This window comes from Pongo pygmaeus, chromosome 11, assembly GCF_028885625.2.
Source record: "Pongo pygmaeus isolate AG05252 chromosome 11, NHGRI_mPonPyg2-v2.0_pri, whole genome shotgun sequence".
NCBI classification, from domain to species: domain Eukaryota; kingdom Metazoa; phylum Chordata; class Mammalia; order Primates; family Hominidae; genus Pongo; species Pongo pygmaeus.
The window spans coordinates 50,875,047-50,901,362 of record NC_072384.2 but is presented as its reverse complement, the minus strand read 5'-3'; the positions used below and the strand labels follow the sequence as shown (position 1 = coordinate 50,901,362).

Genomic DNA, 26,316 nt, shown 5'->3' with positions numbered 1-26,316 from the left:
CCGTGATCATGCCACTGTACTCCCACCTGGGTGAGATTTTGTCACCAAAAAAAAAGTTCATTACTTAATATGAATTTAAAGTAGTAAATCCTTAAAAAAAAAAACAAAAAACACCCTCTAAATGTGTTCATATGGTGTTATTAAATGTCCATTAAAAATGAAGACTAGGTCAAGCATGGTGGCTCACACCTGTAATCTCAGCACTTTGGGAAGCTGAGGCAGGTAGATCACTTGAGGTCAGGAGTTCAAGACAAGCCTGCCCAACATGGTGAAACCCTGTCTCTACTAAATATACAAAAAATCAGCTGGGCATGGTAGCATGTGCCTGTACTCCCAGCTACTCAGGAAGCTGAAGTGGGAGAATCACTTGATCCCAGGAGGTGGAGGTTGCAGTGAGCTGAGATCCTGCCACTGCACTCCAGCTTGGGTGACAAGAGCAAAACTCTGTCTCCAGGAAAAAAAAAGAAAGAAAGAATAACCTCTTTAAAAATCAGCAGAATTATGTTTAAGAAAATTATCTAAACCCTATCATTTTCTCATCATGAAAGTATGGTTTATGGACAATTGTCTATTTTTACCTTGTTGTTCAGACAACTATATACTTTAGGAACTTCATCAAGCCTAGGAAGGAAAACACATAAAATAGAACACCATTTATATTTCTGCAAGTTAACTGTACTATCAAGCTAATCCTAAGAAAAAGGTAATAAAGACATAATAAATATAAATTGATGATATAAAAAGGTGCCCAAAGACTTAACAAGTAAAAAACTCAAATGCTAAATATTAAGCAAAAAACCATCCCATCTTTGAAAAATGAATCACAGAAAATATCTACAATAAACCTCAAAGTAATAATCATATTAATTGCTTGTTTCTGTACATTTCTTTTAGGCATTATTTTTAATGAAACATAGACTTAAAGATTTGCAAAGAAAAGTTTATGGATTTGGGGGTTGTACTGTACTTTATAAAATCTGTTCCTAAAACTTTCTGTTAATTTATGAAAGATAAACCGTCTTCTGATTGAACCACACAAGCTTGCTATAAAGAATATTCATGAATCCTTTCAAAATGCTTGTACGAGTTTGTTACTGGGGCTTTTTTTTTTTTCTTTCAGGTTTTAAGGCACTGCTTGCTTCGATTCAAATAAAGGGTGATGCAAAATTAATTCAATTTTTTGGAGAGCATTTCAGACACATAAATGTGCATACCCAGAAATAGTGGCAAATGTGGGCAATGATTTACGTATAAATAATGTTCAACTGTTATGAGGGAAAACACTAGAAAAACATGTATGTCCACCAATCAGAAACTGGGTAAAAAGTTTAACAGAATCATATGTAGACATTTTTAAAAATGAGATTCTCATGTATATAGTACAAAGATAGAAATCCCTCAGTATCCATGGGGTATTAGCTGGGCATGGTGGCGGCTAATTCCAGGACCACCCTCCTGCCAGGATACCAAAATCCATGGATGCTCAACACTCTAATATAAAACAAGTTGTATTTGCATGTAACCTAAACACATCCTCCTATATGTTTTAAATCATCTCTACATTCCTTATAATATCTAATACAATGTAATTGTCATATTGTATTTATTTGCATTAATTTTATTCTTTTTAATTTTTCCAAATATTTTCGATCCAGGGTTGGTTGAATCCATGAATGCAGAACCCATGGATACAAACAGCCAACTGTATTAAGTGCATACCATATAATTAATTGCAAAACAGCATGTCAAGTAAGCTTTCCTATCTATCATGCATTTAATAGGTATGCTTGTTTGCATAAACAATTCTGAAAAGGTAAGCATTGAAAAGCAAAGGGAAAGGGAACTAACAGGCAAAATAGAAAGACTTCCAATTTCTCTCTCATATTTCTATACTACTTGAACTATCTTTTCAACAAAAGTGTAGTTTATTATCCTCTCCGCAAAATTGTCAAGACTACCATCTACAGCACAGCTGATTAAAAAATAAAAGTTGCTACCTATATTTAAATTGTATACATTTAATTCAAAGCTACTTAGCCCAAAATACTTACTTTGAGTTTTCATAAAATAATGCCAGAGGTCTTGTTAAAGTTGCAAATATTTTTCGGATCATAGAAGGCAAAGAAATATGTCCAAGTACACTGGAAATAATGCTGGTGATTGAGTTGCCAATAGTGAAGAGGGTATCGGAATGTGCTTCCTTGAAGCTCAGAGTGTGGAAAGAATAGATCACTTTCACAATAAGTTTAAATAAAGAAGTCAATTTCCCTAGGGGCTCATTCTTCTTTTTGGACCAATCTGAAGGTCTCTGTGGTGCTAAAAACAAAAATTGAATTAATTAAAAACTCAAATAAATTGAAAATAGGAGTCACTGTCCACTTTTACAATTTATAGCTCACATTTAAATGTTAGATACATCAAATACATATCCGTTTGTTGACTGACACCCCAAACAAATCATAACATAATGTACCATTAATGGATAAGTATCACTAGAACATTATCTTTACAAATGAGAATGGGAGACGAAAACTACTTGGCAGATCATGAATATGAATTCCAGAAAAACAAGTCCATTTTTTCTTAGGAATTATAAAATGCATCTCAAACTTTTATTTTACATTTCATAAAATTTCAACCATTAATATGCAAGAAAGTACTAAATTACATAAGATAGGTTCCAAATTTAAATTTTGAAAGTTAGTTTTAAAAACAAAAAATTTCCACTAAGAATGATGGACCATTTTTTTGCTCACCTATAGTACATTGATCCCTACAAACAACATTGAACAAGCCAGAGATGCAAAGCTGAGAAGGAATGCAGTAAGTCTACTGCCTATTTCCTAGATATAAAGAAAAAGATTTGTCCTAAAAGTACTGTCTGATTTTCTTTTGTACCCTTAGATAATCCCTCTGCAAACATCTACCTAGAAGAATAAACCCACATAGCTCTTGCCCAAAAAATTTACCCATTCCAAAATTACTTGTTTCTCTCAATCAATCCATTCTTTTAAGGAATGAGATCTCAAATTTAACAGAAAACGAATGCTTAATTAAAATTAATCTCATATGGTAACATGAAAAACAAGTGTTGCTACTAAAAGGAAGTTGATCTTTCTCCTTGGAATCAATTTCTCAAAACATTAATGTACACTGAAAAACTATATCCAGAAATTCCCTGACAGAATGTTGAGGTGAGGTGACAGCCATATTTCAGGAGACTGGTTACATACAAGTGAATGATCAAGTTGTAAATACACTGAGGGTAATAAAAATCAATTTCTCACTATTAGAGACAGTAGAGACAAATACAGAAAAGGAATGAATAGCATAACCCATGTGATATTAGATGGTAAATCAAAGTGTATCTAGAGAAACAAGTAATAATTGTGCCACAGTAAGTATTTAGTAATTAAACTTACAGTGGAAAACCTGGCAGATGCCATCCTCAAAGAAACAGGAAGTGTTAACATCACCAGTAATGGGAAAATAATGAATTGAAAAGAACTACAGCAGTATTTCTGTGGTACTCCAGTAATGAATGGACCCTGAATCTCATCTTAAAGCAATATGATAATCCCAGATTGAGAGACTCTAAGAAAGTAAAATTCCTTTTTTTTGAGACAGAGTGTAGCTCTGTTGCCCAGGCTGGTGGAGTGCAGTGGCATGATCTCAGCTCACTGCAACCTCTGCCTCCTGGGTTCAGGAGATTCTCCTGCCTCAGATTCCCAAGTAGCTGGGACTACAGGCACGCACCACCATGCCTCGCTAATTTGTGTATTTTTAGTGGAGACAGGTTATAGCCCTGTTGGCCAGGCTGGTCTAGAACTCCTGACATCAGGTGATCCACACACCTCGGCCTCTCAAAGTGCTGGTATTACAGGCGTGAGCCACTGCACCCAGCCTAAAGTTGCTTTTTGAAAGACATAAAAGACAAGACTGAGGAACTGTTCCAGGTTGTCAACTTATCTAAAACTATACCTTAAAATGGTTCAGCAGGGAAAAAGAATAAAATGTATATTCTGGGGGCAGGGGGGAGCAGATAAGATAAATGCAATCAACCGTTGAGGAACCTGAGTAAAGGAATACGAAGTTTCCACATAAACTCTTGCAATATTTCTCTAAATTTGAAATCATCACAATGTAAGTCACCAAAAAATACCAAGGTGATCCTGATAATAACAATTTCCTTTCGGTTAGTCTTAACATCGTTTCCTCTTCTCAACTCCTTTTAAAAATCTCCCCATTACCCAAATTTTACAGCAAGAGGAACTCTGGCTCTGTTTTGCATGGACACGGAATGGAAAAGACATTTGTAACTGTGGGTTCCTGAATTGGATATTCGGTTAAACCTAATTTCAGAAGTACCAACATAGGTAAAATTATGTCAAAATGAGACTGATCATCTTCGCTCTATGAAACTTTGGTGGCTTATAATTTCTGACATCATCTGTTATACAATCTTGGTATACTTATGGTTTTCAGAGATAAGCCTATTTTTCTGACACACTGAGGTAATCAGATTAGGTCCTGCTCAGCCCAAGAGGAGAGCTAAGATCAGTATGTCAAGAACATCTATAATCTATATTTCCATGGCACTCAGGCCGGGATGCTCTGACCTGTAATATACTTCAGGAGCTTAACATGTTACTCCATATTGCTACTTAGTAAAAATTCAAAAACCAAAAAAGATTCTAAGAATGTTTTAGAAAACTCATCAATGGCAAATCTTATTGGTAGATAATTTTATGTTCCTCATTTTTAAACAAGAAGAAATAATATATCTCAACATCAACTAACATTTTTCATTAATGACAGATTATCACTACCTATATGGTATGAACATATAAACATAGGTGGACATATATGACTTCAATGAATCAATTAACAGACTTTAAAAACTATTTGCTACAAAATAACTTAAAACTAACCAAGGCATATGGTTTTAAAAATCACACAACTTGTTATGATCCCAATTGTCCGATTTTAATCATTTAATTACCATGTTTCAGGTAAACGATGAGTTACACTTTGTAACATTTCTGGGAAAAAATAACCAATTAACTGATCCCATTGTTTTAAATTATAATGTCAATTCAATGACTATTTTAAATCAGGCTTGCAAATAAAAACATTTTAAGTTATGTCTAAGTTTCTTGTCCAGATAATCCTTCATACCAGATGGAATGAGTAAAACCATTTGTACTATTAGGCAATCTCTAATTAGAATAGTATTTATCTTTCTGTGTTGTAAAAAGGAGTAAAGACATTTTGTGTGATAGAGATAAGAGAATGATACAGAGCATATGAAAATTAAAAAGAAAAAAGAGAGAGAACATGTATGAAAGCTCCTAGCATAGTAACTAACATGGTTAAACAAAATCAAAAGTTAGTAAAATGAGGTGGCAAAGGTATTAGGACGTCCCCTGGCGAAGTTCAGTACTGCTTATGAAATACTGGACAAACAAAGGTTAAAAAATACATACTTACATTTAACTTTGAGCTGGTATTTAATATTATATGGTGAGAAGTCAATGCAATCAACCATTACAGTAATAGTATGAATAATTCTATCCATGAACAACAAATTCTAGGGAAGAGAGTATCACTGTTAGAAACATTCAAGTACTGGGACAGTATTCAACAAGAGTAAGCAACATGAAAAAATATAAGACTGTTACTCCCATATATCCTATGTAACACACATGCCACAGCTTACAGTACATTAAGTGCAGCCACCCATGGCTTAACAGAGATCCATTCTGAAAAATGGGTCATCAGGCAATTTCATCTTGTGATAACACAGTGTACTCACACAAACCTAGATGATACAGCCTACTACACACCTATATAGTCTGTTGCTCCTAAGCTACAAACACGAAGCCTAGGCACCCCTATGGGTGTGTAGTTACTATACTGAATACTCTAGGCAACTGTAACAAAATGGTATGTATTTGTGTATCTAAGCATGGAAAAGACACAGTAAAAATATCGTATCATAATGTTCTGCTTAGGATATGTAGCACTCGATTTGCGGTCTGTTGTTGACTGACACATTGTTATGAGGCGCACGACCATACATGATTACAAATCTTTTTCAGTTAACTGCTGTGAGTCAAACACTGTACTTTCTCTTCCTCAATATTTAAGAAAAATAATTCACCTTTAAGATCCCCATAAAAGCCATCATATCAACCAATAAACTGAGATTGGAAATACTAGGATCACAGATTCTCTATTAAATTCCTCTTGAAAATTATGAAGTAAAAGTTTTCACTAAACCCAGTGGAAACAAAACATAAAAAGAAGTTGCTGGCCAGGACTGGTGGCTCACGCCTGTAATCCCAGCACTTTGGGAGGCTGCGGTGGGCGGATCACCTGAGGTTTGGAGTTCGAGACCAGCCTGGCCAACATGGTGAAACCCCGTCTCTACTAAAAACACAAAAATTAGCCAGGCGTGGTGGTGAATGCTTGTAATCCCAGCTACTCGGGAGGCTGAGGCAGGAGAATTGCTTGAACCCGGGAGGCGGAGGCTGCAGTGAGCCGAGATCGCACCATTGCATGCCAGCCTGCGACAGAGTGAGGCTCCGTCAAAAAAAAAAAAGAAAGAAAGAATTATTGCTCAGGACGGTGTTTTTAAAGACACATTTGACACAAATTTTCAAGAAGGTGTAATAAATTTCAAGCTGGTAGAATTTAAGAAAAAGGTAGTAACAAGGAACACATTACCATGAAAACATCAATAGTCATTAATCTCTAATGTATAACAATATGGCATCAAAGTATTTAATAAACATGTTAATATACAGCAAATTCATAATCAGGGAGATACCTGATCCCAAGTGTCTTATAAATAAACAATTATAAAACTACATTATCACAGTTATAACACAGGATGAATTCCAAAATTAGAAGTTTTAGATGATCCTCTCTGATCACAATACAGTAAAATAAAAAATGATAAAATAGCAACACATATCCATAAAAAATTATCAAATTACAAAGCACCCTTCCAAGTTCCCTGGTGCTATTAAAAAAAAAAAAAAAAAAAGGGCATCAAAGGCTGGGTGCAGTGGCTCACACCTGTAATCCCAGCACTTTGGGAGGCCAAGGCAGGCAGAATCACCTGAGGTCAGGAGTTCAAGACCAGCCTGGCCAACATGGAGAAACCCCGTCTCTACTAAAAATACAAAATTAGCCAGGCGTGGCAGCACGCACCTTTAATCCCAGCTACTAGGGAGGCTAAGGCAGGAGAATCACTTGAACCCGGAGGCAGAGGTTGCAGTGAGCTGAGATCGTACCACTACACTCCAGCCTGGACAACAAGAGTGAAACTCGGTCTCAAAAAAACAAAAGGCATCAAAGTAGTCTATATGATCACTGATGGCAGTAATCGAAGTCTTACATGCATATGTTTGAAAAAAAGCTTTAAAACAAAACCATTCAATGTATGTAACGACAAAGAAAAGTAAAAAGCTGTGTAGTAACGATCAGTAAAATAAAACTACATGCTGTTTTCCTTGGTAGACTTAGAGAAGCCTTTAATTACCAAGTCCAACCAAGAAAAGAGAAGACTTCAGAACAAAAAGGTTGGTGGGCTTGGCATCATGTAGTCCAACCCACTCGGGAAGTTGAGGCAGGATGACTGCTTGAACCCAGGAGTTGGAGGATGTAGTGTGCGTGGTGCCTGTGAACAGCCACTATACTCCAGCTTGGGCAACACAGCAAGACCTCATCAAGAAAGAAAGAAAGAAAGAAAAAAGAATACAACTGTAGATATGACATTCCTCTTACACTATATAAATTGAAGAACAGTTTTCTAAATCATTCTAAGAAATCACTATTGCCATAATACAAAAATTGAACAATGAGAACTCCAATATCATAATGAAGATATACATGCAGAAAAAAACAGTAATCCTATGATAATTTAAAAGAATAGCACTGTAACCGAGAAGTGTATCCCAAAAACACATGATTCAATACAAGGAAATATGTAAGCAACAACTTTTATGTCCTTCAGCAACAAGCAAGTATGAGGGAAGAACAGACCCATTTATAATGTTAAAAAACAGCTTAAAAACAATAATCAAGTTAGGTTAACTTTACAAGACCTAAATAAACACAAATCCCTGGAAGGAACAATTTGATTAGAAAGATGTAAATTCTTTTCCGAATTAATCTGTGAATTCACCCTTATGAAAGCCAAGCAAAATCTCAACAGGGTATTTTGTGAAATTTGATAGACTCCAAGTGTCTTCTGGAAAAGAACAAAGGGAGAAAGCCTAACTAAGACCATTTTTAAAAGGTGATAACTGAGGGTCAACCTTCTCCCGATCAGTTATAAAAACCTGCAGATTATTTATTCAGTAGACAGATCCCAGAGATAATCACCATCATGACAGACAATGTCCCTAACCTCATGGAGTGTGGGTGAAATAACATAATAAAGTACAGACATAAACAATTTCGAGACAGTACTAAAAAGGAATTAACAAGATGCTATACAACAAAAATAAACAAGCGCGATTAGGTAAGTCCTTTGGAAAAGGAAGCAGAAACCTCATGGGTAGTGTAAAGAGCTCAGATTTTTATTCCAAATCTAACACAAAACTATAGTACTTCAAGAGTGACAAGATCTGATTTACATTTTTAAAGTCACTCTGACAAATACAATTAGAATTGTGCTAATAACAAGTAGAGGATATGTATATAAATCCATTTAAAACACTAAAACAATGAACATCTAACTGGGTAGTGATTATTACTGATGAGAAGACATGTGTGAAGGGGAATTTGCTTTGTTGTTTGTAATCTTTTACAATAAGAACTGTTATTTTTGGCTGGGCGCAGTGGCTCACGCCTGTAATCCCAACACTTTGGAAGGCTGAGGCGGGCTAATCACCTGAGGTCAGGAGTTCAAGACCAGCCTGGCCAACATGGTGAAACCCCCTCTCTACTAAAAATAGAAAAATTAGCCAGGCGTGGTGGTGCACACCTGTAGTCCCAGCTACTAGGGAGGAGAATCGCTTGAACCTGGGAGGCAGAGGTTACAGTGAGCCCATATTGTACCAATGCACTCCAGCCTAGGTTGTTGCCCAACAATCACTGTGAGACTCTGTCTCAGGCAGTTTAAAAAAAAAAAAAAAAAAAGAACTGTTATTTTTACTTTCTTTTATTCCTCATTAAAATATGTGTTAGATATAAGATGTAGAGAAAACAGGCACAACAAGTATCATTTCAATAATCTGCATGGAAAAACAACGGTTTCTGTGTGAAGGCCATTACCAGGATCAAACAAACTAATAAATAATTGAAAAAACCAAAATGTCCTTAAAATAACAGAATTCCAGGCCAGGTGCAATGGCTCATGCCTGTAATCCTAGCACTTTGGGAGGCCAAGGTGGATCACCTCAGGTCAAGAATTCGAGACCAGCCTGACCAACATGGTGAAACCCCATCTCTACTAAAAATACAAAAATTAGCTGGGCACGGTGGTGTGCAACTGTAGTCCCAGCAGCTCGGGAGGCTGAGGCAGAAGAATCGCTTGAACTCAGAAGGCGGAGGCTGCAGTGAGCTGAGATCGTGCCACTGCACTCCAGCCTGGGCGGCAGAGTGAGACTCCGTCTCAAAAAATAATAAATAAATAAATAATAGAATTCCAAGTAATGGTACAACCATACTACAGAATACTAGACAGCAGTTGAAACAAATAATAGAGCTATATGGACTGACTTGAAACGGAGCCAAGACAATGTTTTACGAAAAGTTACATAATTACTTCGGAATAAATGCAATAAGGATTTCATTGACAAGAATACCGTATTCAAATGCACATGCAAGTATCAATATACAAATGACATGTGTAAACAGAAAGAGGTCTATTCTGGAATGACACATATCAATCTGTTCCCAACAGCTGTCCTTTCCATGAGGAGGGAAGGAAAGAGAAAAGAGACTTATATTTTCTTTTTATTATTATTATTATTATTATACTTTAAGTTTTAGGGCACTTATTATTATTATACTTTAAGTTTTAGGGTACATGTGCACAATGTGCAGGTTAGTTACATATGTATACATGTGCCATGCTGGTATGCTGCACCCAGGGATTGAATTTAAAGATCTAACAGATACATATGAGAAAGTGAGGTCCAGGAGAGCAAGGCCCTTGAAGTGTTAATCTAGAATGACACAAGCACAAGGAGATACACAGTATACTAAAAGATCTTCACTGTTAATGATCCCAAAAACATGAATCTTAGAGCCCAAAGACACAAAACTGTTACACAAAGCATACTTGTTTTCAGTATCAACTTTGCCACATATAAATAGAAGCAGTAATAGGTGATAGTTCACAAATATTATCTCCATTTACTTGAAAAGAATCCTTTAAAAACAAACAAAAAAAGGTAGCATCAGGACAAACTCACAGAAAAGCCTTCATCTTCCAAACTGGACATTATCTTGGAAGAAAGTTCCTCACAGCACAAGTTCTCTTCTGCTGTTGCCACCAAAGCAGCACAACGAGCAAATGCTCTATATAATTCTGACCAAGTTCTAAGCAAAGTCTTCATGGTGGCCTACCAATAACAATAAAAAAAGAAGTTTCGTTAATATATACCTATCAAAGTTTATAGAATCAATACATCTTTAACATTTTTTAAAAACGCTGCAACATTTAGTGTGTCAAAAAAGACACTAACGGCCGGGCGCAGTGACTCACGCCTGTAACTCCAGCACTCTGGGAGGCCGAGGTGGGTGGATCACCTGAGGTCAGGAGCTCGAGGCCAACATGGCAAAACCCTGTCTCTACTAAAAATACAAAAAATCAGCCAGACAAAGTGGCGGACGCCTGTAATCCCAGGTACTCGGGAGGCTGAGGTAGGAGAATTGCTTGAACCCAGGAGGTAGAGGTTGCAGTGAGCCAAGACTGCACCACTGCACTCTGGCCTGGGCAACAAGAGCAAAACTGTCTCAAAATTAAAAAGAGACTAACACAGGGTAATAACCTTTCCCCCACATCCTAGAGATCTAACTGAAGAGAGGAAATAAGGCCATGATACTAAAAATTATCAAAGATCCAAAAGAACTTCTCTCACCCTTCATCATTCTCCTAAGCTAATAATAAAGTCATAAAGAAGTCTTATTTTAGAAATTATTGTGGGCTGGGCACGGTGGCTCACGCCTGTAATCCCAGCACTTTGGGAGGCCAAGGCGGGTGGATCACTTGAGGTCAGGAGTTCGAGACAAGCCTGACCAATACGGTGAAACTCCATTTCTACTAAAAATACAAAAATTAGCTGGGCGCAGTGGCATGGTCCTGTAGTCCCAGCTACTTGGGAGGCTGAGACAGGAGAACTGCTTGAACCCAGGAGGCAGAGGTTGCAGTAAGCTGAGATTGCACCACTGTACTCCAAGCCTGGACGACAATGTGAGACTCGTCTCAAAAAAAAAAAAAAAAAGAGACAAAGAAAAAGAAAAAGAAATCATTGTGGAAGCTGATTATAAAGGATGAAATAATATTTTCAGAAAAATACAAATCCCTCAGAAATCAATACTTGACAATGCCTTACCACTGGAAATCTCTGTTCTGAAAAAATGTGGTTTACTGGTAAAGTCAATGCACCATAGATGGCACTAAAATTATGTTCTAAGGCATCACCTTGATTTACTTCATTGGTCTAAAACAAGAAAAATAATGAAGTTAGACAAATTACCATCTTATTCTAATCCTAAGTAGTAACATAACTTATTTATAAGTAGTGGGCAAAACTGTGTTCCCCAATGATGAGATTCAAAATAAGTTTAACTCCTAACCCCTGGAATCTACGAATGTAGTCTTATTTGGAAATAAAGTCTTTGCAGATGTTCAGATGAGGTCCTACTGGATTAGGGTCAGCCCCAATCCAATGAACGGAGTCTTTTCTGTAAGAGGAAAATTTGGATAGGCACAGAAAACAATACCATGTGAAGATGGAGGCATAGTCAAGTGATGCAGCTACAACCCAAGGAAGGTCAAGGATTGCCAGCAATCACCAGAAGCTGAGAGGCATGAACAGATTCTGCCTCAGAGCTCCAGGAGAAACCAATCCTACCAACTCCTTGATTTTGGATAGCTGGTCTCCAGAACTGAGAGAATAAATCCCTATAGTTTTAAGTCACCAGTTGGCTGTAATTTGTTAATAGCAACCTGGGGAAATTATGCACTATGTTTAAGTTCTAAAAAAGAATCCCAGAGCCAACTCCAAAGTCGTCTACTATACATACACAGCATTCCAGCAAAAACTAATACAATAAAAAGGGCCTCTGTGATCCTTCTAACAGTGGGAAGCTATTTAAGAATGTAAATGACTTTTCTTCCAGAAGAATAGTGTGCTAGCTTGAGTAGCCAAAACAAGGGCTACGTTAACTATAATGTAAAAAGCTGAGCACAGTAGCTCACGCCTGTAATCCCAGCACTTTGGGAGGCTGAGGCTGAGGCTGAGGTCAAGAGTTTGAGATCAGCCTGACCAATACAGTGAAACCCCATCTTGACTAAAAATACAAAAATTAACTGGGCGTGGTGGCGTGCACCTGTAGTCCCAGCTACTCGGGAGGCTGAGACAGGAGAATCACTTCAACCTGGGAGGCGGAGGTTGCAGTGAGCCAAGATCATGCCACTGCACTCTAGCCTGGGTGACAGAGTGAGAATCCAACTCAACAACAACAAAAACAACAGAATTCCTTTGAGTTATTTCATTTTTGAGCTACCGCACTATTAGCCCAGAGAATGCGTATTCCCATTTAAAGACTGACAAAGAGGCTGACAGATCATAAACAGAACTTGTGCTCCACAGCCTGTCACTATTCCCACTTTTGTTAAATAGGTAAACATTAAGGATTTAAGTATTTAAATACACAGATTATTCAACTCTCAATAGATTCCTGACTTAAGAAAATGCTATATGGCTTTGAGGTAATCACCAACGTGGCTTAACTATGGGAATATATAGCCTAGTCAAGATAACCGCTGTTATTCCCTGTTAATAAAACTACTGAAAGAACCCAAGATACAAGAATTTACATCTATGTGAGCCTTCTAGGTTTATAATCACTACTGAAGAAAATGAAGCTGATTAGTCCCCATTAAGTTATAGTTTCTTTACCAGTGAGGGAGAAATGCAATAAAATCAATCAAAAGTACAACGTTTGTCAATTCCACCAGAAAAAATATTTACTATCTTCTATTCAAATTCAAACTTCTATTCATTTCCCCAATTGCACTAACAAAAAAAAAGGTATATTATCCAAAATATGTAGCAGATTTATTTCATACCTGATTAATCAATTCAGTTAATGGGGTGACTATAACACTCCACATTTTCCAGAGATGCTCCTTATTTTCCAACTGCTTTGCATTTTGATTAATAACATTTAAAACTGAGTCACTGAAAGCTAGTGGTGAAGTTGGACCAGAAAGAACACAGCCTACAAGTGATTCCAAACTGAGAAAGAACCTGAACAAAAAATTATAAACAATGCATCAACTTTTTGGCAGTAATATATTAATTTAATGTTAACAAAATTCTAAAATAACTGACAAAAAGTTAACGAATTTTTTTAAAAAAAAACTTAAACTTATGAAATAGTACATAAATAATCTCATTCATTACATAACCTTTCCAAGACAAAGTTTCAAGTTAAAGTAGAAACTTACCTTTCATCTGATACACCACATTCCAAGAAATTGTTGAAAATTAATTGAATTAAGAACAAAGCTGGAGTTCCCTGAAGGAGAAAATGAAGTCAACCTTCTCAGTTACAAAGAATAGAACACTTGTTTTTTATAATTGGTTATTTAAGAAATAAAATTGTTTTAGCATGACAAATTTAACTTTTGGCATTACTTAGGGTATGACAACCATGTTAGTAAAATTATTTCCATAAACTACACACAAAAATCAAGCTCTTGGCCGGGCGCAGTGGCTCACTCCTGTAATGCCAGCACTTTGGGAGGCCGAGGCGGGTGGATCACAAGGTCAGGAGATCGAGACCATCCTGGCTAACACGGTGAAACCCCGTCTCTACTGAAAATACAAAAAAACTAGCCGGGCAGGGTGGCACGCGCCTGTAGTCCCAGCTACTCGGGAGGCTGAGGCAGGAGAATGGTGTGAGCCCGGGAGAAGGAGGTTGCAGTGGGCCGAGATCACGCCACTGCACTCCAGACTGGGCAACAGCCTGACTCCGTCTCAAAAATAAATAAATAAATAAATAAATAAAGCTCTTTATAGTCTAATCATAGCTGTTTCCTCTACACAGAGAATCAAGGAATTATGAGATTCCAGATATAAAAAGAACACTGATGTAAAACTTACTGGAATCCCAATGCCTATATCCTAAGTGCATTTTACATTAGCTTCCAATATTTATGGCAGTAACCAACACTATATCGTATATAAACAAATAGGAAACTTTCCTTTTAGAGCCATGTATTTAATCCAGGAAAATAGTTTTTTCATTCACATAGCAGCGTATTTAGTTCTTTACATTAACTATCAGTTTTTCCTTTAATTTGGGCAATATACTTCAAATCCAATACTCTCAGAATTTTACGTAAGGTCATCTTTCTTTAAAAAAAAAAAAAAAGGAAAATATGCTGGGCACAGTGGCTCACACCTGTAATCCCAGGATTTGGAAGAGCAAGGCAGGGAAATCACCTGAGGTTAGGAGTTCAAGACCAGCCTGACCAACATGGAGAAACCCGTCTCTATAAAAATACAAAATTTGCCGGGCGTGGTGGCACATGCTTGTAATCCCAGCTACTCAGGAGGTTGAGGCAGGAGAATAGCTTGAACCTGGGAAGCGGAGGTTGCAGTGAGCCGAGATCGTGCCACTGCTCTCCAGCCTGGGCAACAAGAGCAAAACTCCGTCTCAAAAATAAATAAATAAAATAAAATAAAATAAAAAAATAAAAAAGGGAAGTATAAATGTTTTTGGCCAATCTTCATCATATTACATTTAAGATACTTGCATTAAGAATATCCATATTAGCAACCTGATATGCTGGTGAACCTAATACTTTCTGAGGAAGTCCTTTAATTGTAATTTCCATGAGGACCTATGAGAGATAAAAGGTTTTACAGTAAATTAGCCGTAAAAATATTATCTAATAAAAATCTGAGTGTTAACTATATCTGTAACAATTACAAGTAATGTTCATTCATTAACGTAAACATAATCTCATTAGTTAAAAAAGATCAAATACATTCATTAACATGAATATATCTGCATCCGTTTTAGAAGTTCAAACACAGAAATATAAAAAGCAGGTAAAGTCTTTAATCTCCAACGATAATCAATATTTTCAGTTCAGAGTCTATTTTCCCCTTCTAAATTTCTGTATAAGTACACAGAAAAACACACAACTTCTTGGGCAGCCAGTTATACACACATTCCTTTAAACCATTAAAGCCATTACACTGTAAATCACTAATGGTATTAAACTCTGCAACTAACCTTCATTTTATCTTGTTACAGAATTTTTGCATCAATATATAAAAATACTGCTATATGAATGTCCATTATTTATTCAACCATTTTTCTATTAAGAGACCTTGGGGTTATTTCTGTTTTTTCATACTACTAATAGAAATTCTGCAATTAATTATACTGGTACCCAAAGCAAATATTCAAAAGACTGCTAATAGTTGGGTCTAAGATTGCTAAATCAAACTAACTGAGCCTACCAAATTGCTCTCCAAAAATACTACCATACTGTCTTTTTTTTCTTTTTTGAGACAGGGTCTCATTGTTGTCCAGGCTGGATTGCAGTGGCACGATCTTGGCTCACTGCAGCCTCAACCTCATGGGCTCAAGTGATTCTTCCACCTCTGCTTCCATAAAAGCTGGGACTACAGGCATGTCACCACGCCTGGCTAATTTTTGCAATTTGCCCACCTTGACCTCCCAAAGTGCTGGGATTACAGATGTGAGCCACCATGCCCAGCGGTAATATACTGGTATGAACATGCACTACATAACTTAAATGTTATAGAAGAGTTACGTCAGTGAAAATACATTTTCACATACTGTCATCTGAAACAGATTAGTAATAATAATAGACAGTATTAGTTTGTTCCTGGCCCATAGTACTTTCCATGTATCAATTCATTTAGTCTTTAACTACTGCTACATTCCCTCTTTACATATGGGGTTAGGCAAAGCCAAGGGAATAGATAAATTGCACAAATTTACTCAGCTAATAAACAGTTAGGCTGGTATTCAACCTAGTCTGCTCCAGAGCCCTTGCTATTAACCACTATGCTATACTGCCACAGAACAAGTAACTGTCAAAGTACATAAAGGAAACAAAATCAGAATTTAAGGGTATTGTCTGTTCCACTGGAGCTTATTTTGAGATGCCCATATCATCAAAATCAAATCCAATTCACTTTTCTTCCTGTACTACATGGGTTTAAAAAAAAAAAAAAAAGTGTTTTAATACCAAAGTCATTAACTTGGTTAAAAACAGTTAACTTAAAACAAAGTACCAGCTAACTATTAGTAGTTTTCAGCAATCTTGTCATAAAATTAAAGGACATCTGAGTTTCTTCAGTTCAAGTTTCATGTCCTTTACCCTAGTTTTTCTCTGTATGGCGGATACTTTTTTTCTTACCACATTGAAGACTTTTGTGGCTGTTGTTATAGTCACTTTATTAAAAAGCTTTCAAATGACTCTACAGTTAATAGAATGCACTTATTGCAATAGGACTAAACTACTGATGAATGCTTGATATAAAAAAAGTCTTCCCAAACTAGATCTATGCAAATATCTTCAATATAAAATTTAACTTCAGAAAATGGTTTTTAAAGTCCAACATACGGGTATGATACTTACCAGCGTTTTTGATACAGGAAATACTTCAGACTTTATTATGCTTTCCAAAGACTTTAATAAGAGAGTCAAAACTTCAGAACCTGGTTTCTCTTTTTTGTTACCTATCAAAGGCAAAAAGAAGGGTATAGTTCTGTTTTTTTTTTTTTTTTTTTTTGAGACAGGGTCTTGCTCTGTCACCCAAGCTTGGCTCACTGCAACCACCACCTCCCGGGTTCAAGCAATTCTCCTGCCTCAGCTTCCTGAGTAGCTGGGATTACAGGTGTGCACCACCATGCCTGGCTAATTTTTAGTAGAGAAGGGTTTGCTAGGCTGGTCTCAAACTCCTGACCTCAGGTGATCCACCCATCTCAGCTTCCCAAAGTGTTGGGATTACAGGCATGAGCCACCATGCCTGGCCGAGAACGGTGTATTTACTTTTTTTTTTTTTTTTTGATGGAGTTTCACTCTTATTGCCCAGGCTGGAGTGCAATGGCGCCATCTCAGCTCACTGCGACCCCCGCCTCCCAGGTTCAGGCAATTCTCCTGCCTCAGCCTCTGGAGTAGCTGGGGATTACAGGCATGCACCACCGTGTCTGGCTAATTTCGTATTTTTAGTAGAGGCGGGGTTTCTCCATGTTGGTCAGATGGGTCTCAAACTCCTGACCTCAGGTGATCCGCCCGCCTCGGCCTCCCAAAGTGCTGGAATTACAAGCATGAGCCACCGCGCCCGGCTAGAAGGGTGTATTTCTAAGCATGTAATTTCAGAGATGACTATACAGAGAGCTGCAAAAATTTATTTTTTTTTCCTAAATCAACAATACTAAGTACAGTTGACCTTTGAACAACACGGGTTTGGACGGCATGAGTCCACTCATATTCAGATTTTCTTCCATCCCGGAAACAGCAAGTTCCACCCCTCCTCTTCCCTCCTTAGTGTACTCAACATAAAGACAAGAATATAACCCGTTTCCGCTTAATGATTATGTTTTCTCTTATGATTTTCCTAACATTCTTTTCTCTAATTTACTAATATTGTTAATGAACACAGCATATAATGCATATAACATATAAATGTGTGCTCATCAGCTATTTATATCAGCAACATAATCAATATACTATTGTTATCAATATACTATTGATAACTTCCAATCAATATTAAGTTACCAGTAGTTAAGTTCTGGGGGAGTCTAAAGTTATATGTAGATTTTCGACCGTGTGGTGGGTCAGCACACCTAACCCCAGTGTTCTTCAAGCATTAACTACAAATTAAAAACTGGAAGCTATGGTAGTGCAAGAAATACTTTTAAAATAAATTTTATATATTGCCAAACAATTCACTGGATGCTGTAAAAATCATCTGATCACCACCTGTTTCAAAAAAAGAATTTTGATCAGTGTAATAGTGCTTACCTGATTCAGTAACTGACTTCACCAAGCTAATTAGCTCCTTCCAGATAGCACTGACAACCACATCTGTCAAACAAAATAAACGAGTATTTTAAATGAAGTACATATGACTACGATGACTAACACTCTCCCTTTCCTTACATTAAACAAATAAATTGAACAATACTTAATTTAATTTTCCCTCATGATATTCAACCCTGTAGTAAGTTTATAAAACACTATCACTTCGTTTTTGTTTGTTGAAACTAAATATGTTTATTTTTTGAGATAGGGTCTTGCTCTGTCCAGGCTGGAGTACAGTGGCACAATCATAGCTCATTGTCATCTCAACACCAGGCTGGAGTACAGTGGCACAATCATAGCTCATTGTCATCTCAACAACCTGGGCTCAAGCAGTCTTCCCACATCAGCCTCCCAAGTAGCTAGGACTATAGGTACATACCACTACACCCATCTAATTATTTTTTTTTTGTAAAGATAGCACTCTCTCTACGTTTCCCAGGCTGGTCACAAACATCTGCCTCAAGTGAACTCCCACCTTAGCCTCCCAAAGTGCTAGGATTACAGGCGTGAGCTACCATGGCCAGCCATAAATGTGTTCCTTAAAACAACTATAACATGTTAACAATGAATTGTGTAACTAAGGGTAATTGCTTTATCTTTTTTTTTATTATCTTTCTTTTCTGAATTGAATGCCCACTACTTTTGAGGCAGAGATTGTTCACGGAGATTCAGAAGCATATCTAACAACCAATAGAAAAAAATTATGTGATTCATTGTGATTCCTTTTCCAACCAGTTAAACAGCAAACAATTTTTGAAATTTCCTTTCCTCATTATTTGATAGGCCATATAACACAGGAGTTTAGGTACAGATGCTAGAGCCATAGAGCCTGACACAGTACTACCAATCGTAAGTGACTCTGCACAACTTATGTATTTCCTGTATAACCCAGTTTCCTCATTTGTAAAATGAACTAACATGGTATGTTACTGCGAAAATTAAATGAATAAATGTAAAGTTCTCAATGCACAATCTGGCCAGTAGATGGCACCATATAAATATTTACTATTTTGTCTTCTTATTTTTTATTTTTTAATAGAGTCTTGCTCTATCACCCAGGCTGGAGTGCAGTGGCACAATCTTGGCTCACTGCAACCTCCACCTCCTGGGCTCAAGCAATTCTCATGCCTCCGCATCCCGAGTAGCTGGGACTACAGGTATCCTGCCAACATGCCCACCTAGTTTTTGTATGCTTTGTAGAGACAGGGTTTTGTCATGTCGCCCAGGCTGGTCTCGAACTCCTGAGCTCAAGTGATCCACTCACCTTGGCCTCCCAAAGTGCTGGGATTACAGGTGTGAGGTACTGTGACTGGCCTATTTTTTCTTCTTTTTAAACACACATTTGAGCAAATAATAAATCAAATTCTCTTACCGGGGGCATCTTTTCCAACTGCAACAAAGCTATCATGAACAGCAGTGATAAGTGTATTTGCATGTTTGGAAAAAAAAGAAGGGCTGCTGATTAACGGATGTTCCAGTGGCTCTGAAAGGGAAAATAAAAGATAATTATGTAAAACAACAGATTTATGAAATACATTTGTCACTATAAAACTTTAAAACGTCTATTAAGTAGGTGTGTTTTCTATAAAAAAAGATTCATATTTCATACACAACTATAAAATATTTTGGCTGTGAAAAAATAACACCTCTCCTCACCCCAGTGCATTAAGTCCTAGACTGTTTTAGTAATTAAAATTATTCTTAAAACCTTTAAATACCTAAGCTCAGCACAAGTTTATTTTGCTTAGCAAAACTCAAGACTTCTGGACCCAACAAGAAATGAAGCAACATTTCAAGTCCCAAAAGTTGAATGGATGGGATTGTGGCCATTCCACCTAAATTCGAACTCAGGTTCATTCGGGGAGTTCCCGGGGCTCCGTACGGGGAGGAAACACCTTTAAGAAAAAAAAAAAGGGTAAGTCATACAAGCTCATTTTATATTAGCTACCCAAATGCATATATTTCATTTCAACGAAACTTTTAAAAACAGAGTTTAAATGTCTCAGGCATTAATCCATACCTTGAAATCTTAATATGCAGGTATTCTGTAACAAATTTTGAAGACTCAGATGGCAAACATAAAATAATACATATGACACATATGTATATCATATGTCTTTCAATGACACACATAAAGAGACACTTTATAACTGCTAAGATTTTTTTTTTTTTTGAGACAGTCTCATTGTACTGCCAAGGCTGCAGTGCAGTGGTACAATCATAGTTCACTACAACCTCAAACTCCTGGGCTCAAGCAATTCTCCCATCAGCATTCCAAGTAGCTGTAACTATAGATGGATGGATGCCACTGTGCTCAGCTAATTTTTAAATTTTTTGTAGAGACAGGGTCTCACTATGTGGTACAGGTGGTATCGAACTCCTGGCTTCAAGTGATCCTCCCACCTCAGCCCCCCTAAATGCTGAGATTATACGTGCCTGCCACTGCACCTGGCTGAAGTGTTGTTTTTGCTTTGTTTTGTTTTTTTGAGACTGAGTCTCGCTCTGTCGCCCAGGCTAGAGTGCAGCGGTGAGATCTCGGCTCACTGCAACCTCCGCCTCCCGGGGTTCAAGTGATTCTCCTGCCACAGCCTCCCAGGTAGCTGGTATTACAGGGGCCCACCACCATGCCTGGCTAATTTTCTTATTTTCAGTAGAGACGGGGTTTCACCGTGTTGGCCAAGCTGGTCTCAAATGCCTGATCTCAAGTGATCTGCCGGCCTTGGCCTCCCAAAGTGCTAGGATTACAGGCGTGAGCCACCTCACCTGGCCAATGTGTTGTTTTTAATAGCGCTAAGATTCTGGTTCTAAAATCAACAGTTTCATGTTAGCTGCTCTGAGGCTTTTTTTGCAAGGTACCTCGTATAATGTACTGAAAAAACATCCGTCTCTTCTAACCACAACAATGCGCTTACAACAGTAATCAGTAATATAAAAAAAAAAAAAACAGGAAAACATAATGGATTTTTTGGTAATGAACCTAAAAATTATGAAGTGCTTCATTTCAAACGAAAAACACTGAGCAAAACCTCTCAAAGCCTTTTTTTTCCCTACTTCAAAACTATGCTTCTAGGTCAACAAAGCCTAATTAAAAAAGCAAAAAACAAGAATATCTACCTCTTACCTTTGTGTACAGGGGTCATAGGATTTAAACCTGGAGATGTAGCTACATGACACGAATTGCCTTGAGGTGAGGCATTAGAATCAATACTTATTGTACTTTGAATCAGAGGCACACAAACCTACGGGGTAAAAGAAGAGAAAATATCGATCTATAAACTATACAACTGTCACAGTTTTTAAAAGCCTCACATAATATAAATTTCATTAAATGGAGCCTTAATATATTCCATTTTACAGATCGTTCCCATGCACAAACAGGCTAAAAAATGGAATTTGGAAAAAATATGAACATTACAACTGCATTTGCCCTAAATGTGTATTACCTAAATTTGTTTATATACATCAACATCTGAATTGTACACATTATTGGTAAACTAATTTTAACTTTTTAAAACTCTGGAAAATATGAACTAAGACAAAGCTCATTTCTAACATCATCCTAGTACCAGTCACATGTAGTTACCAAATAAATTATTCCAATTAATGTATTGGACAAATGCAAAGAATTAGCCTATTGGACCCTTATAATGGTAGAATTTGGAAAATTCATTATGATCCAAATTACATTATTGACAATGCCCATCTTCAATTACTTCACGTTATATAAATTTAAAACTCAATAATTAAAAAATTAAAAACTGAATAAAAATGGCTCAAGTATAAGTCCTCCTGTCCAAGAATGCATTCCCTGCTATGCAGCTATTTATATAAAATACAAAATATACCCCCAAAATATACCCCCAGAAGTAAAATATATCCCCAAAATCCAAAATAAGTGATAAAGAAATGAGAAAGATGTTAGCAGAGCTGCTCCTTTTAACTGTAAAAAAATTCAAAAACCAGGCTGGGTGCAGTGGCTCACGCCTGTAATCCCAGCACTTTGGGAGGCCGAGGCAGGCAGATCACAAAGTGAGGAGATCGAGACCATCAGTGAAACCCTGTCTCTACTAAAAATACAAAAAATTAGGCAGGCATGGTGGCGGGCGCCTGTAGTCCCAGCTACTCAGGAGGCTGAGGCAGGAGAATGGCGTGAACCCGGGAAGTGGAGCTTGCAGTGAGCCGAGATCGTGCCACTGCACCCCAGCCTGGGCAACAGAGTGAGACTCCATCTCAAAAAAAAAAAAAAAAAATTCAAAAACCAAGGATGGAAATAATTGCAAATAACTCAAAACGTTTAGGTTAAGATTAAACTTTATATCTAAATACCAGTAAGGATATGCAAATCCTGAAGAATTCGTAAAATCTTTGTGTAACAATTAAAAAGAACCTACAAATAGGATTCAGTCACTGGTTATCACTATGCAGCCTAGAAAATGGAGGGCAGAATAAACAAATAAGAACTGGTCCAACCTTGTATCTACCCAGTGTAGCACTTGATTTCTCTTTTTTTTTTTTTTTTTTGAGATGGAGTCTCACTCTGTTGTCCAGGCTGGAGTGCAGTGGCGTGATCTCTGCTCACTGCAACCTCCATCTCCTGGGTTCAAGCAATTCTCCTCAGCCTCCCGAGTAGCTGAGACTACAGGCACATGCCATCACACCCGGCTACTTTTTTGTATTTTAGTAGACACGGGGTTTCACCATGTTGCCCAGGCTGGTCTCAAACTCCTGAGCTCAGGGAATCCACCTGCCTCTGCCTCCCAAAGTGCTAGGATTACAGGCGTGAGCCACCGCACCTGGCTGATTTCTATTTCACTGATGCTGGTTTTCTTCTCAATTATATTCCAAACGCTCTAGGGAAAAAAACCCTCTTTTTAAAATCATAATGCTTGTAGAGTAAGAATGAATACTTGAGTACTTGCTGATTTAAAAACATTTCAGGGCCAGGCGCAGTGGCTCATGCCTGTAATCCCAGCACTTTGGGAGGCTGGCATGGGCGGATCATTTGAGGCCAGGAGTGCGAGACCAGCCTGGCCACCGTAAAACCCTGTCTACACTAAAAAATACAAAAAATCAGTCAGGTGTGGTTGTGCGCCTGTAGTCCCAGCTACTCGGGAGACTGACGCAAGAGAATCACTTGAACCCAGGAGGTGGAGGTTGCAGTGAGCCAAGATCGCGCCACTGCACTCCATCCTGGGAAACAGAACGAGACCCCGTCTCAAAATAAATAAATAAATAATAAATAAATAAAAACATTTCAGGTAAAGGGGCTCCATTTCAAGCAATTGAACAATATCCCTTGTGGGAAATGAATTTAAGTTCTCTGCCAGTAAAGTGAAACATCTTTTATATGTTCTAGTCTGCTAATAAACAGCAAAAATAACACTAAAAGATTACATTGGTAAGAATTTAAGAACACATTAACAAAAACATGGAGTGCTATAGTCAACACTTGTAATGTTACCTGTTCAAAATTAGCAGGAAGATGAGGTCCAAGTCTCATCAGCAAATACCACCAGACTTCTAGTTTTGTTAATGCTAGAGTTTCTGTTCTCACATGGATGGAACTCAAAGGCTGCATTAACAACTTGAGTCTTTTTGCACTACATAGTATATCTTAAAAGAAAATAAGCACACAGTTAAAGAGACGTCCAAGCTAAAGATTAACTCTAACATTAGCTGTGCAATAGTCTTTTATCACAGCAAGAGAACAGATTTTAAAATATTTTTTTAAAAAATAAATCCCCAGGCTGTCCTTGCTCTACCCAAAACTTGAATTTTGATAAACTGCAGTACAGCTGAACCAAAAACACTCAATAAATCAAAAATATATTTTAAAACAAATAAGTAATTTTTATTAGATATTGTGTGCCGGGGCAATTTCCCACCAGGAAATATTTCAGGTTGGTTACAAATGAGGGGATGCTATTGACATCTTAGTGAGTAGAGACTAGGGACGCTACTAAACTTCAACACAACACACCAGGACGGTCCCGAAAAACAAATTATCCAGCACAAAATGCCAAAACTTTGAGAAATACTGTCCTAGCTGCTTTAGCATTCTCATTATCCCCATTTGACAAAGAAACGGAAGCATATGTTTACATTATGTCAAAAAGGGCTATCATTTTAAAAGCAATTATTAATATATTCCATCAAAAATCATTACTACTGGGGCCAATGATTGAATACATTTTTGAAATCTAAATAGATTCATTTAGATTCAGGACTGCCCTATCTTAACAATAATCATATTGTTAAAATTCAGCATAGAAATTAAATCCAATCTTCAGAAAAAACATTTATGCCAAATGAGTAAGACTGGGGATATGTAAAATTAAGACACAGTCTGTGCTAAAATAACTTGTCAAAAAGACCTTAAAAGGGCTGGGCGTGGTGGCTCACGCCTATAATCCTGGCACTTTGGGAGGATGAGGCGGGCTGGTCACTTGAGGTCAGGAGTTTGAAACCAGCCTGACCAACATGGTGAAATCCTATCTCTACTAAAACTACAAAAAGGTTAGCTAGGCATGGCGGTGGCACCTGTAATACCAGCTACTCAGGAGCCTAAGGCAGGAGACTCGCTTGGACCCAGGAGGCAGAGGTTGCAGTGAGCTGAGATCACACCACTGCACTCCAGGCTGAGCAACAGAGTGAGACTCCGTCCTGAATAAATAAATAAATAAATAAATAAATAAATAGACTTGAAAAGGATTCTGAAACATCAATCAGGCCATGTATTTGGTGGAATGGCACTCAACAATGTCTGTTACAACTACTCTGCCATTTAGCTATTTCAGTTAACAGTTCTATAAGAAAATAAAGGCAATCACTGTATGAACAAGTTCTCCAGTCCAAGACACTTCCTTTTTGGGGGCTCCTATTCTTTTCGTTTGTTCATTCATTCATTCATTCAGAGACGGAGTTTCACTCTTGTTGCCCAGGCTGGAGTGCAATGGCATGATCTCGGCTCACTGCAGCCTCCTCCTCCCGGATTCTCCTGCCTCAGCCTCCCACGTAGCTGGGATTACAGGCATGCGCCACCATGCCCGGCCAACTTTGTATGTTTAGCAAAGATGGGGTTTCTCCATGTTGGTCAGGCTGGTCTCTAACTCGAGAACTCAGGTGATCTGCCCGCCTCTCAAAGTGCTGGGATTACAGGCGTTAGCCACCATGCCTGGATTCTGTTCTCTTTATGAGAAGAGCTCCATAATAATAACTCTACAGTAGCAGAGATTAATTGCCATGCAATAAACCAATCTCCTTTAATTACAAAATGTGATTTTACACAGGACAGTGATGGGTGCCCAGTTTCTGACTACTTTTTCTAGTCGGCCACTGAGCCATTCTACCCAGTAAAATTTAAGTGGATGTGTATATAAGATTCTTAGAAGGCTATTTCTAGGTATAGGTGAGTAAGCTGTGAAGAAACCTTTTCTGCTCTTCTGCCTTCCCTCCTTCCTGTCTGCAATTAAGACAAATCGAAGATGGCAGAGTAAAAACACAGTCATCTGATTCCTTGATGACTTCCTGGATCCACAGTATCAGTCATGGATTCCCTAGCTCTGAACTTATTTTTAACTTACTATCTTTAAACTACTCTTATTTTATGCTTTAACTTAATTTCTAAAGATCGTAGTCCCAAACATTACCTCACACTTCTGGGTTTACAGTTAGACCCAAATACATGCCAGCTCATAAACATAAAAATAAGCTACAATTTCAATTAAAAATTATAGTAGAATGAGCACAGTGGCTCACACCTGTCTGTAATCCTAACACTTTGGAAGGCTGAGGCAGGTGGATCACTTGAGTCCAGGAGCTCGAGACTAGCCTGGGCAACGTGGTCAAACCCCGCCTCCACAAAAAATACAAAAATTAGCCAGAGATGGTGGCACACGCCTGTAGTCCCAGCTACTTGGGGGGCTGAGGTGGGAGGATCAGTGGAGCCCAGGAGGTCAAGGCTGCAGTCAGCCACTGCACTCCAGTCT

General features: G+C 37.8%; 1 protein-coding gene across 21 annotated transcripts in view; it reads right to left on the bottom strand.

The window, feature by feature from the left end:
* RIF1 (replication timing regulatory factor 1) overlaps positions 1–26,316 on the bottom strand; it is a 96,552-nt gene that overhangs the window by 50,051 nt on the left and 20,185 nt on the right. For 18 of the 21 annotated variants that reach the window (XR_010122814.1, XR_010122816.1, XR_010122817.1 and 15 more), the window contains 14 exons: positions 23,790–23,941; positions 21,450–21,567; positions 20,047–20,223; positions 19,701–19,811; positions 18,269–18,331; positions 16,880–16,980; positions 15,014–15,100; positions 13,700–13,770; positions 13,319–13,499; positions 11,577–11,684; positions 10,434–10,583; positions 5,491–5,590; positions 2,052–2,316; positions 579–621 (listed from right to left, as the gene is read on the bottom strand). Coding sequence is in view for 3 of the 21 variants with exons in the window: in XM_063647478.1 (XP_063503548.1) it covers positions 579–621; positions 2,052–2,316; positions 5,491–5,590; positions 10,434–10,583; positions 11,577–11,684; positions 13,319–13,499; positions 13,700–13,770; positions 15,014–15,100; positions 16,880–16,980; positions 18,269–18,331; positions 19,701–19,811; positions 20,047–20,223; positions 21,450–21,567; positions 23,790–23,941 (1,727 nt within the window). In the remaining 18 variants the exon portion in view is untranslated. The remainder of the gene's footprint in view (positions 1–578; positions 622–2,051; positions 2,317–5,490; positions 5,591–10,433; positions 10,584–11,576; positions 11,685–13,318; positions 13,500–13,699; positions 13,771–15,013; positions 15,101–16,879; positions 16,981–18,268; positions 18,332–19,700; positions 19,812–20,046; positions 20,224–21,449; positions 21,568–23,789; positions 23,942–26,316) is intronic. The other 3 variants (XR_010122827.1, XR_010122828.1, XR_010122826.1) reach the window with 1 other exon arrangement.